This window comes from Triticum aestivum, chromosome 2A, assembly GCF_018294505.1.
Source record: "Triticum aestivum cultivar Chinese Spring chromosome 2A, IWGSC CS RefSeq v2.1, whole genome shotgun sequence".
Lineage (NCBI taxonomy): Eukaryota > Viridiplantae > Streptophyta > Magnoliopsida > Poales > Poaceae > Triticum > Triticum aestivum.
Window position 1 is genome coordinate 95,460,659 of NC_057797.1, and position 19,155 is coordinate 95,479,813.

General features: G+C 44.7%; 2 protein-coding genes across 2 annotated transcripts; one reads left to right on the forward strand and one right to left on the reverse strand.

Moving 5' to 3' along the window:
- Positions 1–10,196: 10,196 nt before the first annotated feature.
- Positions 10,197–12,621, reverse strand: LOC123187777 (10 kDa chaperonin, mitochondrial). The gene is made up of 3 exons (XM_044599707.1): positions 12,346–12,621; positions 11,171–11,313; positions 10,197–10,519 (listed from the first exon to the last, which is right to left on the reverse strand). The coding sequence occupies exons 1-3, from the start codon at positions 12,454–12,456 to the stop codon at positions 10,471–10,473; spliced, it is 303 nt and encodes a 100-aa protein (XP_044455642.1). The 5' UTR covers positions 12,457–12,621; the 3' UTR covers positions 10,197–10,470.
- Positions 12,622–12,690: 69 nt separating this feature from the next.
- LOC123187776 (protein N-terminal and lysine N-methyltransferase efm7) lies at positions 12,691–17,110 on the forward strand. The gene is made up of 8 exons (XM_044599706.1): positions 12,691–12,931; positions 13,029–13,096; positions 14,351–14,470; positions 14,543–14,616; positions 15,026–15,077; positions 15,183–15,284; positions 15,399–15,507; positions 16,623–17,110. Exons 1-8 carry the CDS (start codon positions 12,843–12,845, stop codon positions 16,741–16,743), a joined length of 735 nt encoding a protein of 244 aa, XP_044455641.1. The 5' UTR covers positions 12,691–12,842; the 3' UTR covers positions 16,744–17,110.
- The last annotated feature ends 2,045 nt before the right edge of the window (positions 17,111–19,155 follow it).

Sequence of the window (19,155 nt, forward strand, 5' to 3'; positions counted from 1 at the left end):
TGCTAACATGATTCGGACGGACTTTAGCTTCGCTACCAGTGAGAAAGTCTCATCGTAGTCAACCCCTTGAACTTGTCGATAACCCTTAGCGACAAGCCGAGCTTTATAGATGGTCACATTACCATCCGCGTATGTCTTCTTCTTAAAGATCCATTTATTTTCTATGGCTCGCCGCTCAACGGGCAAGTCAGTCAAAGTCCATACTTCGTTTTCATACATGGATCCTATCTCGGATTTCATGGCTTCCAGCCATTTGTCGGAATCCGGGCCCGCCATCGCTTCTTCATAGTTCGAAGGTTCACCGTTGTCTAACAACATGATTTCTAAGACAGGGTTGCCGTACCACTCTGGTGCGGAATGTCTACTTGTGGACCTACAAAATTCAGTAGGAGCTTGATCAGAAGTATCTTGATCATCATCATTAACTTCCTCTCTAGTCGGTGCAGGCACCTCAGGAACATTTTCTTGAGTTGCGCCTTTTTCCGGTTCAAGAGGTAATACTTCATCAAGTTCTACTTTCCTCCCACTTACTTCTTTCGAGAGAAACTCTTTCTCTAGAAAGGATCCATTCTTGGCAACAAAGATCTTGCCTTCGGATCTGAGGTAGAAGGTATACCCAATAGTTTCTTTAGGGTATCCTATGAAGACGCATTTTTCTGACTTGGGTTCGAGCTTTTCAGGTTGAAGTTTCTTGACATAAGCATCGCATCCCCAAACTTTTAGAAACGACAGCTTAGGTTTCTTCCCAAACCATAATTCATACGGTGTCATCTCAACGGATTTCGACGGAGCCCTATTTAAAGTGAATGCGGCAGTCTCTAAAGCATAGCCCCAAAAAGATAGCGGTAAATCGGTAAGAGACATCATAGATCGCACCATATCTAATAGAGTGCGATTACGACGTTCGGACACACCATTACGCTGAGGTGTTCTAGGCGGCGTGAGTTGTGAAACTATTCCACATTTTCTTAAGCGTCTGCCAAATTCGTGACTCAAGTATTCTCCTCCACGATCTGATCGTAGGAACTTGATTTTCCTGTCACGTTGATTTTCAACCTCACTCTGAAATTCCTTGAACTTTTCAAAGGTCTCAGACTTGTGTTTCATCAAATAGATATACCCATATCTACTCAAGTCATCAGTGAGGGTGAGAACATAACGATAGCCACCGCGAGCCTCAACACTCATTGGACCGCACACATCAGTATGTATGATTTCCAATAAGTTGGTTGCTCGCTCCATTGTTCCTGAGAACGGAGTCTTGGTCATTTTACCCATGAGGCATGGTTCGCACGTGTCAAATGATTCGTAATTAAGAGACTCTAAAAGTCCATCTGCATGGAGCTTCTTCATGCGTTTGACACCTATGTGACCAAGGTGGCAGTGCCACAAGTATGTGGGACTATCATTATCAACCTTACATCTTTTGGTACTCACACTATGAATATGTGTAGCATTACGCTCGAGATTCATTAAGAATAAACCATTCACCATCGGAGCATGACCATAAAACATATCTCTCATATAAATAGAACAACCATTATTCTCGGAGAGACATCATAGATCGCACCATATCTAATAGAGTGCGATTACGACGTTCGAACACACCATTACACTGAGGTGTTCTAGGCGGCGTGAGTTGTGAAACTATTCCACATTTTCTTAAGTGTGTGCCAAATTCATGACTCAAGTATTCTCCTTCACGATCTGATCATAGGAACTTGATTTTCCTGTCACGTTGATTTTCAACCTCACTCTGAAATTCCTTGAACTTTTCAAAGGTCTCAGACTTGTGTTTCATCAAATAGATATACCCATATCTACTCAAGTCATCAGTGAGGGTGAGAACATAACGATAGCCACCGCGAGCCTCAACACTCATTGGACCGCACACATCAGTATGTATGATTTTCAATAAGTTGGTTGCTCGCTCCATTGTTCCTGAGAACGGAGTCTTGGTCATTTTACCCATGAGGCATGGTTCGCACGTGTCAAATGATTCGTAATTAAGAGACTCTAAAAGTCCATCTGCATGGAGCTTCTTCATGCGTTTGACACCTATGTGACCAAGGTGGTAGTGCCACAAGTATGTGGGACTATCATTATCAACCTTACATCTTTTGGTACTCACACTATGAATAAGTGTAGCATTACGCTCGAGATTCATTAAGAATAAACCATTCACCATCGGAGCATGACCATAAAACATATCTCTCATATAAATAGAACAACCATTATTCTCGGATTTAAATGAGTAGCCATCTCGTATTAAATGAGATCCCGATACAATCTTCATGCTCAAAGCTGGCACTAAATAACAATTATTGAGGTTTAAAACTAATCCCGTAAGTAAATGTAGAGGTAGCGTGCCGACAGCGATCACATCGACCTTGGAACCATTCCTGACGTGCATCGTCACCTCGTCCTTCGCCAGTCTCTGCTTATTCCGCAGCTCCTGCTTTGAGTTACAAATGTGAGCAACTGCACCGGTATCAAATACCCAAGAGCTACTACGAGTACTAGTAAGGTACACATCAATTACATGTATATCACATATACCTTTTGTGATGCCGGCCTTCTTGTCCGCTAAGTATTTGGGCCAGTTCCGCTTCCAGTGACCACTTCCCTTGCAATAAAAACACTCAGTCTCGGGCTTGGGTCCATTCTTTGGCTTCTTCCCGGCAGCTTGCTTGCCGGGCGCGGCAACTCCCTTGCCATCCTTCTTGAAGTTCTTCTTACCCTTGCCCTTTTTGAACTTAGTGGTTTTATTCACCATCAACACTTGATGTTCCTTTTTGACTTCTACCTCTGCTGATTTCAGCATAGCAAATACTTCAGGAATGGTCTTTTCCATCCCCCGCATATTGAAGTTCATCACAAAGCTCTTGTAGCTCGGTGGAAGTGACTGAAGGATTCTATCAATGACCGCGTCATCCGGGAGATTAACTCCCAGCTGAGTCAAGCGGTTATGCAACCCAGACATAGTGAGTATGTGCTCACTGACAGAACTGTTTTCCTCCATCTTACAGCTGAAGAACTTGTCGGAGACTTGATATCTCTCGACCTGGGCATGAGCTTGGAAAACCATTTTCAGCTCTTCGAACATCTCATATGCTCCATGTCTCTCGAAACGTTTTTGGAGTCCCGGCTCTAAGCTGTAAAGCATGCCGCACTGAACGAGGGAGTAGTCATCGGTACGTGCCTGCCAAGCGTTCATAACGTCTTGTTCTACAGGGAGAACAGGTGCGTCACTCAGCGGTGCTTGTAGGACATAATCTTTCTTGGCAGCTATGAGGATGATCCTCAGGTTCTGGACCCAGTCCGTGTAGTTGCTGCCATCGTCTTTCAGCTTGGTTTTCTCTAGGAACGCATTGAAGTTGAGGACTACGTTGGCCATTTGATCTACAAGACATATCGTAAATATTTTAGACTAAGTTCATGATAATTAAGTTCATCTAATCAAATTATTCAATGAACTCCCACTTAGATAGACATCCCTCCAGTCATCTAAGTATAACATGATCCGAGTTAACTAGGCCGTGTCCGATCATCACGTGAGACGGACTAGTCAACATCGGTGAACATCTTCATGTTGATTGTATCTTCTATACGACTCATGCTCGACCTTTCGGTCTTCTATGTTCCGAGGCCATGTCTGTACATGCTAGGCTCGTCAAGTCAACCTAAGTGTTTGCATGTGTAAATCTGTCTTACACCCGTTGTATGTGAACGTTGGAATCTATCACACCCGATCATCACGTGGTGGTTCGAGACAACGAACTGTCGCAACGGTGCATAGTTAGGGGGAACATTTTCTTGAAATTATTGTGAGGGATCATCTTATTTACTACCATCGTTCTAAGTAAACAAGATGCAAAAACATGATAAACATCACATGCAATCAAATAATGATAGTGACATGATATGGCCAATATCACATAGCTCCTTTGATCTCCATCTTGGGGCTCCATGATCATCTTGTCACCGGCATGACACCATGATCTCCATCATCATGATCTCCATCATCGTATCTCCATGAAGTTGCTCGCCAACTATTACTTCTACTACTATGGCTAACACGTTTAGCAATAAAGTAAAGTAATTTACATGGCGTTTCTCAATGACTCGCAGGTCATACAAAAAATAAAGACAACTCCTATGGCTCCTGCCGGTTGTCATACTCATCGACATACAAGTCGTGATTCCTATTACAATAGCATGAACATCTCATACATCACATATATATCATTCATCATTCATCACAACTTTGGCCATATCACATCACAAAACACTTGCTACAAAAACAAGTTAGACGTCCTCTAATTGTTGTTGCAAGTTTTATGTGGCTGCAATAGGGTTCTAGCAAGAATGTTTTCTTACCTACGTGAAAGCCACAACGTGATTTGTCAACTTCTATTTACCCTTCATAAGGACCCTTTTCATCGAATCCGCTCCAACTAAAGTGGGAGAGACAGACACCCGCCAACCACCTTATGCAACTAGTGCATGTTAGTCGGTGGAACCGGTCTCACGTAAGCGTACATGTAAGGTTGGTCCGGGCCGCTTCATCCCACAATACCGCTGAAGCAAAATAAGACTAGTAGCGGCAAGAAAGTTGACAACATCAACGCCCACAACAAATTGTGTTCTACTCGTGCATAGATAACTACACATAGACCTAGCTCATGATGCCACTGTTGGGGAACGTTGCAGAAAACAAAAAAAAATTCCTACGGTTTCACCAAGATCCATCTATGAGTTCATCTAGCAACGAGTGGTTGGATGCATCTACGTACCTTGTAGATCGCGAGCGGAAGCGTTCAAAGAACGGGGATGAGGGAGTCGTACTCGACGTGATCCAAATCACGGGAGATCCTAGCGCCGAACGGACGGCACCTCCGTGTTCAACACACGTACGGTCAGCGTAACGTCTCCTCCTTCTTGATCCAGCAAGGGGGAAGGAGAGGTTGAGGAAGATGGCTCCAGCAGCAGCACGACGGCGTGGTGGTGATGGAGCTGCAGTACTCCGGCAGGGCTTCGCCAAGATCTATGGAGAAGGAGGAGGTGTTGGAGAGGGAGGCACCAATGGCGTAGGGGAGAGGCCCTCTCTTCCCCCCACTATATATAGGGGGCCTAGGGGGGGCGCCGGCCCTAGGAGATGCAATCTCCTAGGGGCGGCGGCCAAGGGGTGGGGGGCTTGCCCCCCAAGCAAGGGGGCACCCCCTTTAGGGTTTCCCCCACCCTAGGCGCATGGGCCCTAGGGGAAGTGGCACCCCAGCGCACTTTGGGCTGGATCCCTTCCCACTTCAGCCCATGGGGCCCTCCGGGATAGGTGGCCCCACCCGGTGGACCCCCGGGACCCTTCCAGTGGTCCCGGTACAATACCGGTGACCCTGAAACTTGTCCCGATGGCCGAAATAGCACTTCCCATATATAATTCTTTACCTCCGGACCATTCCGGCACTCCTCGTGACGTCTGGGATCTCATCCGAGACTCCGAACAATATTCGGGTTACTGCATATACATATCCCTACAACCCTAGCGTCACCGAACCTTAAGTGTGTAGACCCTACGGGTTCGGGAGACATGTAGACATGACCGAGATCGCTGTCCGGTCAATAACCAACAGCGGGATCTGGATACCCATATTGGCTCCCACATGCTGCTCGATGATCTCATCGGATGAACCACGATGTCGAGGATTCAAGCAACCCTGTATACAATTCCCTTTGTCAATCGGTATGTTACTTGTCCGAGATTCGATCGTCGGTATCCCAATACCTCGTTCAATCTCGTTACCGGCAAGTCACTTTACTCGTACCGTAATGCATGATCCCGTGACCAGACACTTGGTCACTTTGAGCTCATAACGATGATGCATTACCGAGTGGGCCCAGTGATACCTCTCCGTCATACGGAGTGACAAATCCCAGTCTTGATCCGTGTTAACCCAACAGACACTTTCGGAGATACCCGTAGTATACCTTTATAGTCACCCAGTTACGTTGTGACGTTTGGTATACCCAAAGCACTCCTACAGTATCCGGGAGTTACACGATCTCATGGTCTAAGGAAAAGATACTTGACATTGGAAAACTCTAGCAAACGAACTATACGATCTTGTGCTATGTTTAGGATTGGGTCTTGTCCATCACATCATTCTCCTAATGATGTGATCTTGTTATCAACGACATCCAATGTCCATAGTCAGGAAACCATGACTATCTGTTGATCAACGAGCTAGTCAACTAGAGGCTTACTAGGGACATGTTGGTGTCTATTTATTCACACATGTATTACGATTTCTGGATAACACAATTATAGCATGAATAAAAGACAATTATCATGAACAAGGAAATATAATAATAATGCTTTTATTATTGCCTCTAGGGCATATTCCAACAAACGGTACGATGTGGAAAGGGTATTCTAAGTGCTTCAAAGTCAGCTTGTTTCATGTAACTCCAACAATGTCAAAACTAGCACTTTGCCAGCTGATGACATGTTGTGTAATCTTGAACACCATGATTGTGGAGAATGCAGGCGAAGGCAACCCTATGCATGATTTAGAGAACCCCAAGTTCATGCAAATATGTGAATTTATGCAGATTTTATGTTTCAACTATGATTTATTGTATGAATACATTTTATGCTTGAACCACATTTTTATGTGCGATTTCCCTCCTTCTGTAAGGAATATCGTAACCTTTAATTATATGTGGGATATATCAATTGTTTCACACATCCAAGAATACACATGAACAGAGAGTAAGCTGAACCAACCAGCGGAGCGTATCAGATTCATAGATTTGCACATACACATGGTCTATGCTAGAGCAAAACAGGGCACTAATGCATCAATGAATCCACCATTATAATAATCCAAATAACGCAAGGCTTAGCAGCCAGGGAAGTAATTTGACGAAAATTAAGGCAACACTTCAGCTGCAAGTTTACTGAACTACATCATGACAGAAAGTTTGGCAACAATCATATAAGCTCATGATGTTCGAGGTAAAAATCATATCAGATGGTAGAAATTGCAAAAGAATATATATGTGAGTATGTTTCTTACATATTGAAACCAAGAGTTAAAAACGTTGAAATGAATACACACACACACACACGCACACACACACGTCGTGTATAAGTGTGGAGCATAACACATTGAAAAGCTAATGACTTCAATTGCATTTTCTCTCAACAATGTTAGCATTATGTGGGTATCTCCTAAATTTCACAGCCTTATTTTTGCATGCACTACGGTTAAAAGTTTATGCATGCGTTGTGTGGATAATTTGGAAGGAGGACTATGTGGAAAATTTGGAATTTTCACAAATGGATTTAACTTTGAAGGCAAGGAACCATCTATTACTCACGTTCCAAGGTGTGAAGTGGGAGAGAGGGGATGTGGTGATTAAGGTTTTGATGACTAATGCTATATAAGGAGGCCCCACAACTTCTCCCATCGCCTAATACATAAGAGCATCTACAACTATACCCCTCAGAATCCCGCCTCCCTAATACGTCCTGGCAGACGACCTATTCACTGTCGGTGACAAAATTGCCGCCCAACCGGACACCTTAAACCGTCAACATAAGTTTGGGCTGTCCGGCACCCCTCCAACCCATATCTGTGGCGGATTGGATACAGGGACGCTCGGGCGTGTCCGCCACGTTGTACTCACAGGAGGGATCTATCTCAAATCTCTTCAGGTCACCCCTAACCTAGCCCAACTTGCCCTATTCCTCTCTTATTTTCTGCCTCGTCCACACAACCGCTACCATAGCTCCGCCGCCACCCTAGCTCCGTCGTCAGCCCCAACCGACAACACCGTCATCCATGTCGCCACTGGACGCTGCCCTGATACGTCCAACTCCTCCCGGCATACACCTCGCACTCTATGTGGTCGATGAAATGTCTGAGTAATTTTTTTATTTTGCTCATTTGTAGGCAAACAATGGATTCGTCTGATGAGTATTGGAACAAGGACCTTGTATAATTTATATATAAAGGGTTCATTGATTTGTCAGATTCGAACGACAAAAATGTTGGAATGATGATGAGCATCCATAATGAATTGGAGAAGCAATAGGAGAATGTCCTGAACTTCAAGGGTTCGATAAACGGCAGGATAGTTGTTCCTTGAGATAGGATTACTGGTGCAAAGCTTCTCTACAAGGACAACTTCACACCGGATCTAACATACCATGATGAAGGTTTTTTTTGGCGTCGCTACCGGATGAGCAGAGTTTGTTCATACGCGTAGTGAATGTCGTGGAGGAGGTTGATGACTACTTCAAGCTGAAGAAAGATTGTTGTGAACAACTTTTCTTCTCTCATCTGCAAAATTGCACAACTGCTCTCAGGATGCTCGATTATGATAAAGCCGCAAATGCCATCGATGTTGAAATCCAGATGGGAGAGACAACATGCATGCATCATGGTGAAAGTGTTTGTACCAAAGAGCATCAAGTGGATCCCGGTATGCTTTGTCAAGGGCGTCTGCTACAAATAAGTCGGATGATTTCTCTAAGAAATCATCTGCCTATTCAGCCGTTGGATCAGGGTGTTGGCTGTCGTTGGATCACAATAGGTAGCAGCGAGCACATCAGCTTCAACCCAACGCCACTGCAGCCTCGCGCGAAGCTCCAATGAAGCACCGATGGCGTCCGATGAGTTCCAACGCGGCACCAACGCTCCGGTGAAGTTCCATTGCAACTCTGGTTGTGCTCCATTGCAGCCTCGGCGGAGCTCCAACGCAGCACCGACGCTCCGACAAAGCTCCACTACAACTCCGGCCGAGCTTCATTGCAGCCCTGGCAAAGCTCCGACGGCTCTGACAGAGCTCCATTGCAACTCCAGTCGAGCTTCATTGCAGCCCTGGCAAAGCTCCGACGGCTCCGACAACACTCCATTGCAACTCCAACCGAGCTCCATTGCAGCTGCGGCGGAGCTCCAACGCAGCGCCGCCGCCTCCGGCGAAGCTCCCTTTTCCGTGTTGCTCTGCAGCAAGCGTCGCCGCAACGACCGGCCGGCTTGCCGCCGATAGGCTCCTCTGCAACAGCAGCGAGGTCACGCTGATTTGAAGAAGAAAAACGTGACGCTCCTCGTGAAAAGCACCGATGGGCATCTCTTCCTTTGCAAAACAGGTCGCCATGGAGTTTCCTGCAGCAATTAGCGCCGGCGAGGAGTGGTGGCCGGCCGGGCAACAGCCCAGGGAGGAGAGGGCGCTGGGGAGAGAGAGAGGAAAGGGGTGGGGGGAGAGAGCGCGCTAGTGCGGAGGGGATTAGCGAGAGACGACGAGATGGGAACAATCGAGAAGATAAGGCTTCATCGGTCCCGCAAGGGACACGTGGCAAGAGAGGGAAGGGACTTAAGCGGCGAGAAAATCATCCGCCTGATTTTAAGCGTTTTCCTTTGTCAAGTCGATTGCGTGCATTCATAATGAAAGAATTGATCGAAAGGTTTACGCAAGTAGTATTAAGGTCACACCAAAAAGAACATTGTCATACCTAAAGTAGTGGCATTGAAGAACTTGTGAATTTTACATGTTTTTTTTGGCATGTTTGGCTCTAACGATGATATCAATGTACTTTATTCAAGAGACTTTGTGATGGTAGCACAAGTATAAAATATGATACTACCTTATTAATAGCATCTTATTCTCGGTGGATGATATTTATGAAGACTATATCCAGCCACAAGGTAACAAACAATGTCTCTCTTCACAAATAAGACGGTACGATGTGAAAAGGGTATTCTAAGTGCTTCAAAGTCAGCTTGTTTCGTGTAACTTCAATAATGTGAAAACTAACACTTTGCCAGCTGATGACATGTTGTGTAATCTTGAACACCATGATTGTGGAGAATGGAGGCAAAGGCAACCCTATGCATGATTTAGAGAACCCCAAGTTCATGCCAATATGTGAATTTATGCAACTTTTATGTTTCAACTATGATTTTGCTGCGTATGAATACATTTTATGCTTGAACCACGTTTTTATGTGCAATTTCCCTCCTTCTGTAAGGAATATCGTAACCTTTAATTATATGTGGGATATACCAACTGTTTCACACATCCAACAATACACATGAACAGAGAGTAAGCTGAACCAACCAGCGGAGCGTATCAGATTCATAGATTTGCACATACACATGGTCTACGCTAGAGTAAAACAGGGCACCAATGCATCAATGAACCCACTATTATAATAATCCAAATAACGCAAGGCTTAGCAGCCAGGGAAGTAATTTGACGAAAATTAAGGCAGCACTTCAGCTGCAAGTTTACTGAACTGCATCACGACAGAAAGTCTGGCAACAATCATATAAGTTCATGATGTTCGAGGTAAAAATCTATCATCACACCATAAAAGAGAGTTCTACTTCAGGTTTATCCGATAACATGGAAACTCTAACATCCTCTCCTGCATTAAAGAAGCTGATGACTTCCGCACCATCTGAATCACTCGTGGAGGGTGCCCAGAATGTCATCGTCTCTGTAGAGGAGGTACCTGAAAAGTTTCAGGTGCATTAGAAAAGGCAGAAAAAACTGATAATATAGGAGGTAGGAGCAATGGTATCTGTCTTCTCATAAAGTTTGGAAAACCATGCCACCAGAATGACCGATGGGTAAAAATAGAACATTGTCACCCAAACGAGCATGTGAAAAGTGGCGTATTAGTAGAAAGAGCTATTACCATCTTTAGCAATAGCAGGAGTTTCAAATCACACAGTTAGATATTAGCACTTCCCAAGTAACACATCTGCCATCCAACTACGTAATATAATTATCCAAGTTAAGGCAAAATGGCTTGACGTAGCAACACAGACCGTGTGAAAGATTTTAGTACCAACTACCTAGTGGCTGTGGCAGCATTTGAATGAAGCATGTCAGGTTGTACAGTTACTGATATACTGCAATTCGCAGTTCAAAAATCGCTCACATGTTACAACTTGTGTCCCAATAGAATTCATTATCCTAAGTTGATGGATGGAATAATCAAATAATGAAAAGGTATGGAAACAATTGTTTCTACAAGTGACAGAAATGTGCAGTATACTTCAGAATTAGGATTTTGCACATTGATTTGTATCACACGCATCAAGAAAAACATAAAAACAACACCAACAGAAGTAATACGATTGTGAAATGAGTAACATACTCTTTCTCAGGAGCAAGCTTGACTTCAAGACCACCATACTCAGGCAGGAGCACATGGTCACCTTCCTTGAGAGCAACAGGGATCAGCTTCCCTTCCTTGTCACGGCTGCCAGGGCCAACAGCTATGACCTTACCAGAGTTCAGCTGGATTCACAGAACATTCTCAAGTCATGAACTGATTTGACAGTCAAATCATCAAAGACAACCCTGAACTAATGACGGAACCTTTTCTCAAAGATAATGTGGAATCAGTCGAGGGCACTACTAATAAGAGTAATCAGTCAAGAACCACACAATTATGTGCACAAATAATAGGACTGATCAGTCAGGAACCAGTCAGTTAACTCCAATACTAATAGGAGTGATTTGACATGAACTGACCAGTTTAAGTGGACTGATAGGACTAGGAGACAGAACTACAGCAAAACTAGCAAATCTAGTAGCATGACAAATGTGAAAATGCAATATTGGTGGTAAAAATAAATTCTGTGGAAGCAGAACTGATGGCATCTAAACCAATCAAACTACAGTTGCTTAAACCAGATAATTCTAGCTAACAACCTGCAATACACAATGCGAATCTGAATGAGCAAGTCTAGCCACACCCCCATCTGAACGAGTTCCACAAGAAAACAATTTGCAAAGCACACAACTACGCATCTCTCTACCGAACAAGTAACGACATCAGAATCATAGGCAATCTCCACAGGAACAGACAGCCCACATGTTCACAACTACCCCGTATGAACTATTGATGAACCCTGTTCTCAAAGCTAATGACATAATGTGACATCATTAACGTGCACCTGATAGCACTATGGGACAGAACTATTGTACAACTACAGCTAGCAGTCTAGCAGCACGCCAAATTCGAAAAGTGGAACATTGGTAAAAACCGATTCTTTGTGCAATCGCGCAGATGGATGTCAACTTGACCAATCGAATCCCAATTTCTTAAATTAGACCATTCTACTAGCTTAGAATCTACCAACAAGAAGCAAATCTGAACCCCCAACTGAACGAATAACACAATAAGAACAACTTGCAACCTAAACGACCACCGCCCGCCCAAGATCTAAGCAGCCCCCGCACGGGATCCACGCATATGAGCAAGAAGCAACATCTACCAGCAGCGGCGGCAGCACCAAAGGGGGAGGCGAGAACGGCGGGTCGTACCTGCTTGGAGGTCTCCGGGAGGAGGATGCCGCCGGCGCTCTTCTTGGGCTGCACCACCTTCTCCACCAGCACCCGGTTGAAGGACGGGATCAGACGCCGAATCGCCGCCATCGCCGCCGCCGACGAGATCAGACGCCGCCGCTCTTCTCCTTCTCCTTCTTGGGAAACAAGCAAGAAAAGAGAACGAGACGCTTCCACACTCTTCGCTTTTCGCCTCCCGGGGATGGTGGGGTTTAGGGTTTTATGAGGGGCGGCGCGGTCGCGGGCGCGGTGGAATGACCGTCCTGCCCCTGCCAGCCCTAGAATGTTCCCGCCCGTGGGCCGGACCCAGCTGCTTGGTGCCTACTCCGGCCCAGTTAAGGCCCGTTACCGTAGGCTCGAGCCCACAAGGCGACCGAGGGTCCAATCCAACGCGCCGCCGCGAACTCCACTTCCAATTTCTGCTAACCTGCTGCTGCGGTCGCCGGCGGCGAGGAGGAGGAGGAAGGGGCTGAGAGATGGCGGGCGCCGGCGGCACGAGGGAGCGGGAGGAGGAAGAGGAGGACGACTTCGTCTGCCTGGATCCCTCCTTCTTCATGAACCGCAAGTAGGGGTTTGCTCTCTGTCCATCCTCTCGGTTGCAGCCTTTCCCGGTGAGCTGGGTCGAAAGCTTTTGTGCTAATTTCGTTGCTGGATTTGGGCAGCTACGAGATGAAGACCTTCACCTACGGCTCCCAGGAGCTCCAGCTCCTCTGCCTCAGCTCCGCCTGCAGTTAGTGCCCCTGCCCTTAGCTTCTTCCTTGCCAATGTTGCAAATTACTCATCGCTAGCTAAGCGGGGCAGTTCGATAAGCCTGTTGGGATGGTGAATTGGCAACGTGTGGGTCTTGCTACTAGCTCGTTCTGTGTAAAATCTACTAGGAGCAGGGACAAGCGTGGAGGTTTCTTAGTTCAGAGCAGAAGAGGGGATGGTTGGTTCTTGGTTGAACTTGAACATTTTGTGCTACTCAAGTTAGTTACATGTAGTAGCCCTAAATAATGCTACGTGTTATGTTCAAGTTCAACCCAACTTGAGTAGCCCTAACCTTGACCGTCGAGTACCAATATTTTTGTGTCGACAATAATAGGCTGTTCAATCCAGCACTCACGTAGTAGCCCTAAATAATGCTCAGTGTTATGTTCTATTACATGTTGTTTCATTTTGGTCAGTGAATTGCTGCACGTATGCTTCAGGCACTGGCAGTCTGTTCTATACTTGTTTACTCGATGAGGTGCTGATCACAATTTTAGTGTTCGCCGCCTCGACACATTCCCCGGCATCGTCCCAATAACAGCCGTACCAATTGTAAATGCCTGGTTTCTGGTTGTGCAGTTACAGCTTAGGTAAAATGTTAAATCTGTCGAACATGGAAATACGTCTGTGGCATGTGGTTTCTGCATTGTCTTCTTGTTGTCTGTGTATGTAGCAAATACGGGTTTTCATTATACAATCATGTGGCTTTAGGACCACTTTTACCTTGTCTTGTTTGGGGACCCTTACACTGAGACAGTTCCATTCTAGTGCGTGAGGACGTCAAAAGACCCATTTATCACATGATCAAACTTATGAAGGGTCACATTCACATTTGCTGTCACTAGGCGAGGCGACTCTTACCCTTGCTTCGTTCTGTCCTTTCTATGAAGGATCAAATCTCTGTCACTGTATATTCCTTCGTTCTGTCCTTTGTATCTACTTCTACAGCCAGAGGCATGTACACAAATTTTCTTAACAAAGGAATTCTCATTTAAGTGGTCACAGTGCTATCCAGTGTCCAACAGCTGAAAAATAAATAGATCTGACCATGCTAAATTCAAGTTGTGTTGCATCCGTGCAGTGAGATATATGGATAGTCTTATTTAAGTCTCATGGTTAGCACACTACCTTATCTGGCTGGATTTAGGTACAGGCATGATGCCACCCCATATTACAGAGTGCCAGATGTTTTTTATTTGCTTAGCACTAACAAACATTCCAATATGTGGTGCAGCTGATTATGATCTTACTGGACAATTAGTGTGGCCAGGTGCTGTTCTGATGAACACGTACCTATCTGAACACCCTGAGACTGTGAAGGGGCGTTCACTAATTGAGTTAGGATCTGGGATCGGTGAGAGAATTCTCTATCACATTCACTTCAAATTGTGATCTTACAAACATTGACACTGTTGTGACTTGCTAGGCATTACCGGCATATTGTGCAGCCGTTTCTGCAAAGAGGTGGTATTGACTGATCACAATGATGAAGTTCTAGAGGCAAGATTTAAACCTTCAGAATCTTCCAGTTAGACATTTTATAGAATGATTTTGAGACTTTCACATGGTTTTAAGATATCGAATTAATTTTTATACGTAGCAATTTGTGTATATGAATTGGATTTATAGGCATCAACATTTTTCAGTCTATGTGTCAGTCAACAATCATCCAGTGTACTGTTATATCTTCAAATGCTAGACCTAGAAATCAAATTCATCGATCATTAATGATGCAGCCATTGCATTGCATTTATATTTTCAGTCTGTCCGGCAACAATCATACAATGTACTGCTATATCTTCAAATGCTAGAACTAGAAATCGACTTCATTGATCATAAATGATGCATGCATTTGCACATGCCACACTTGGATCTTTCCTTGGACATAAGCCTTACATCTATTTCACAGATTATAAAGAAAAATATAGAGATGCAGTCATGTTCTGGCAATGCGGATGCAGGTTACCACTTTGTAATTTCCAGCTTATTACTATGTTTCATTGCTCTGATATTAGTTGAAATAAAACTATACATAAATTGGATCTGAACTGATACTTTTGTTGCAGTGTTGACTGCTGAGAAGCTAGAATGGGGAAATCATGATCATCTAAGCAATATCATTGAAAAACATCCTGTTGGATTTGATCTCATTCTTGGAGCCGATATCTATATCCTTCTAACTTTTCTATGCCCCTGTGGTTATTTTCAGTTCTGATCCCTTTTTTCTCTATTCCTTATGCATATATCAATTGCTGCATTTCGTGGACCTTGACTCGCAGAAAGCTTCCAGCAAGCTAGCATTCCATGTCTCTTTGATACTGTAGAGAAGCTTCTTCGTATGCAGGCCAATAAATGTAGATTTATACTGGCTTATGTATCACGAACCAAAGTGTATGTACTTTTCCGACTCATTATCTATGTATTTTGTTCAACTCATTATCTTGTCCAAGACATATATAAGTAGAATTCTGAATACTTTCTAGAAAAAAGGTGCAGATAAATGCGCCCATCATGATGTGCCAATTGCACTAAGGAATTGCTGACATTATAGTTGATTATCACATTATATTCACATTTTAGTTCTCCTTGCTTTATCCGTCAAGAGTAACTACTCGCCTGGTTCTTGGATCATTATGCTGCATTGACTAATCTGTATATTTTGGGTTCATCCATACGAGTGTATGATATGCCATTTTAAATATCTTTGCTTAAAAGGTAGATGAGGCACTCATGGATAAAATTGCCTAAATATACATTATTGGTCAGATTAGAAGGTCCTAAGAAGTACTTACAATGGCTCCAGAAAACCAAAACATTGCATATGCTAATGAGCGCTGATCCTTAAGTCTAAAATGCACACAATGTGATGCACTCGTACATAAAGATAAGAGATTTGCTGAAAACTGTAAATGTATTTATGTAGAGCTACAGAACCTCTGCCGGTTTGCGGACAAGCAAAGTGTCATGTTGCCCATTCCTTTATCAGTTTGTCGCTTGTTTGAGATACACTGCACCTGCTAGTTCATTTTCCTTGTGCAAAAATGATTCTCCAAATGCGTTCCTGAGCATATAGAATGTACGGGCTGGCTCGGAGTAGTTTAGATTATCATTTACTGACAGCTACAATTGGTAGCATACTGACATGTACTTGGTATGGTCAGAGTGTCCTGCTACTAAAGCTTGCAATACAAGAGCAACTGTTAACAACAAATGGTCTATTTTTTTCTGAGATATTATGCCCGGTTATCCCAGCTTTGTCCTTCGTACTTGTGTAAAGATTTTTGCAAGGTCGTCATAACTGGTACAAGTGAGATCTTAGAGCTACCGTGACACTTTAATAGGCCACTTATGTCTGCTTCAAATTTTTTTGTCTCATTATGTTCTCCAACTAACTTTCTTTCTTTATCCTATTATTTTACGCCAATTCCAGTATTAATGCATATTTTTTTTAGATGATGATGTGTATATTCTCTTAACTAAGATGCTTGTCTTCTCTATATGACCAGCATGGACGCACTGGTACTGAAGGAAGCTGAAAAACGTGGAATGCTTGTCGAGGAAGTGGACGGGACAAGAACAACCATCACAGATCTCGAAGGCGTCATATTCGACATCACCCTCAAATGACGCCTCCGATGGAATGCTTGGGTGACAATTCCATCAGACAGGAACAAGATGGGGAGCCTCCTCCCATCAGGAAAGCCAATGTTACCGCCTTCATGATCTGCTGAGCTGGCCCTGAACATGATGTGGTCTCTAGTCCGCATCTCTCCACTCCATGGGAGAAAACAGTTGCACAACACCAGCATCAGTCCTGATATGGCGCTGATTGATTCAGCGTAACTTTTAAATGATTCGTCGGTCGTGACCCCTTTCGCTAAATCAAGAAGCGATTCGGGGTCACGAGCATCGCATCGCCGTCACAGCTTTTTTTCCTAGACCGTCTATGAAGTACCAATGAGATGACCAGGCACTGATGAAGGCCCTTGATCGAGATGATTCAGTGAAGGAGGAGCTGCCAGAAGCAGTTGCATCATATAAACCTGACTACTTGAGAGGTGCTTGCTTGCAGGGCCTGAAGATGCTCTGGACCGCCATGGGCTCGTGCTTGGCGCCACCTAGGTAAGCACCAAAACCCACACTGAATGAATCAATGAATCTTCATCATCCCATTCCTGCATTGCCCTGCGACGCTCCCATGCCAAGTTGCCGATGCATGCGATGCGGGTCCAAAATTCTTGGTTGTTCTTTAGCCTGTTCCTCGCCCTCGCCACGTAGCGAATCTCGCCGCGACAACTCGTCAAGGCCTGCCCTAGTCAGCAGAGCAGGACCTGTCACGGAGGCAAACCGACGCGTCGTCGGCGGCTTTGCCTTCCTTCTTCTGGCTCGGAATCAGCCCGAGATTTGGAGCCATCGCCAACGCTGATGCTGCCAAGAAGTGAAGAGGTCACGAAACTGTGCCGGGTCCTGTTGCTAACGCTGATGCGTTGCACTGGGCCAGCCTTCCGCTATGATCCGAAGCCTGAATGAACCGGTCTGCTTCTGAAACAGTAGAAAACGTTGGTTGTTTTCGATTACAGGGAGATGCCGGCACGTACACGAATAGTGCGTGTATGAAGACCATTGACGATGAAGAATCTCGAGCCCCACAGACCCCCAGCCCTCTTGGCCACACAACAACACTTACACTTATCTGAGTTTTCTTTTCCTTTTTTTGAAACCTAGCTTATCTAAGCTTGCTTGTTCTAAAATCTGCCAAAGTCGCAGGCAGCTTGCTTGCTACTCCCTCCGTTCCTAAATATAAGCCTTTTTAGAGATTTCAATACAGATTACATATGAAGCAAAACGAGTGGATCTACACTCTAAAATATGTCTATATATATCTGTATATAGTCTTTATTAAAATCTTTAAACAGTCTTATATTTAGAAACGGAGGGAGTAGAAGTGTACAAGGATCGCATGAGCAATTCCTTGTACTACTAATTTCAGTGGTTTACTACTGGCGAGGACAGGTTGGCGATTGGAGGTTGGAAATGGTCCCATGCAGCAGACGGAAAGAACAGTGGCGTAGTGGTGCCATGGATGGAGTCCAAGAACCCTGCAACCACTACGTTGCAACCAACACGATTAATTCAAGCTCCAATTGGACGCCCATCTTGCTTATCCTCATAACTAATTATGCGAGCGAGATCAACGTATAGGGTTTGTCAACCAACAAGTTTGGCCACGAAAATCAGCATCACGCTTTGGATACCGTACCCGAGCGATCGATCGATCTTCTCTGAATCACCACCGGCATCAGTCGCAATGGCAATGTGACCCGTAGATTAACCAGCGCCTCTCATTCACCGGCCATGATTGGATTTCAGCTAGCTGGTGGTAGTATCTTGCAGCCCCATCATCAGACGAGAAAGGCATCAAGACTTGATTGGTTTCTTTCTTTCTTTCTTTCCTGGCTTTTCCACAGCCGCCGCATCCGATGCTTGAGCTTTGGGCATGCAGGTGTCAGTCACTCGCTCAGTCAGGTCAAATTGGGGGCCATGAAAGGAGCGGCGCCCAGTCCAAGCACACACCTGAAAGGGCGTACGAAAAGAAGAGCAATTTACTGGGCACTGTCTGAGGGTAAAGTAAAAGTGGGGAAGAAAGAGAGAGTGGCTGCTCTCTTCACCGTTGGCAGCGTTGCCATGGCTTCACCTTTTCTTTTGCTTGCTTTTTTGCAGGCACACTGTTGCCTAGTAGGAGTACATGCTTGCATGCGTGTGTGTATGTGTGTGTGTTCTGCAGAGATTCCTCCTCCGTGAAATGAAACACGGGATGAACATTGAGCACGTAAAAAATGAGAAGGCTGATTGGGTGCCCAATGATTGGGCTGCATTGCATAATCCAGTACTACTACCACTCCACATGAGAGGAGAATTTTTTCCACCGTCGTTACATAATGCAACTGCATGCACATGCTTGCCTAATTAGCTCGTAGTACTCCTGTCTGTTTGTATAATGAGCTGCTGTGTGTCTGCTGCCTGACTTGACCAGCTGCT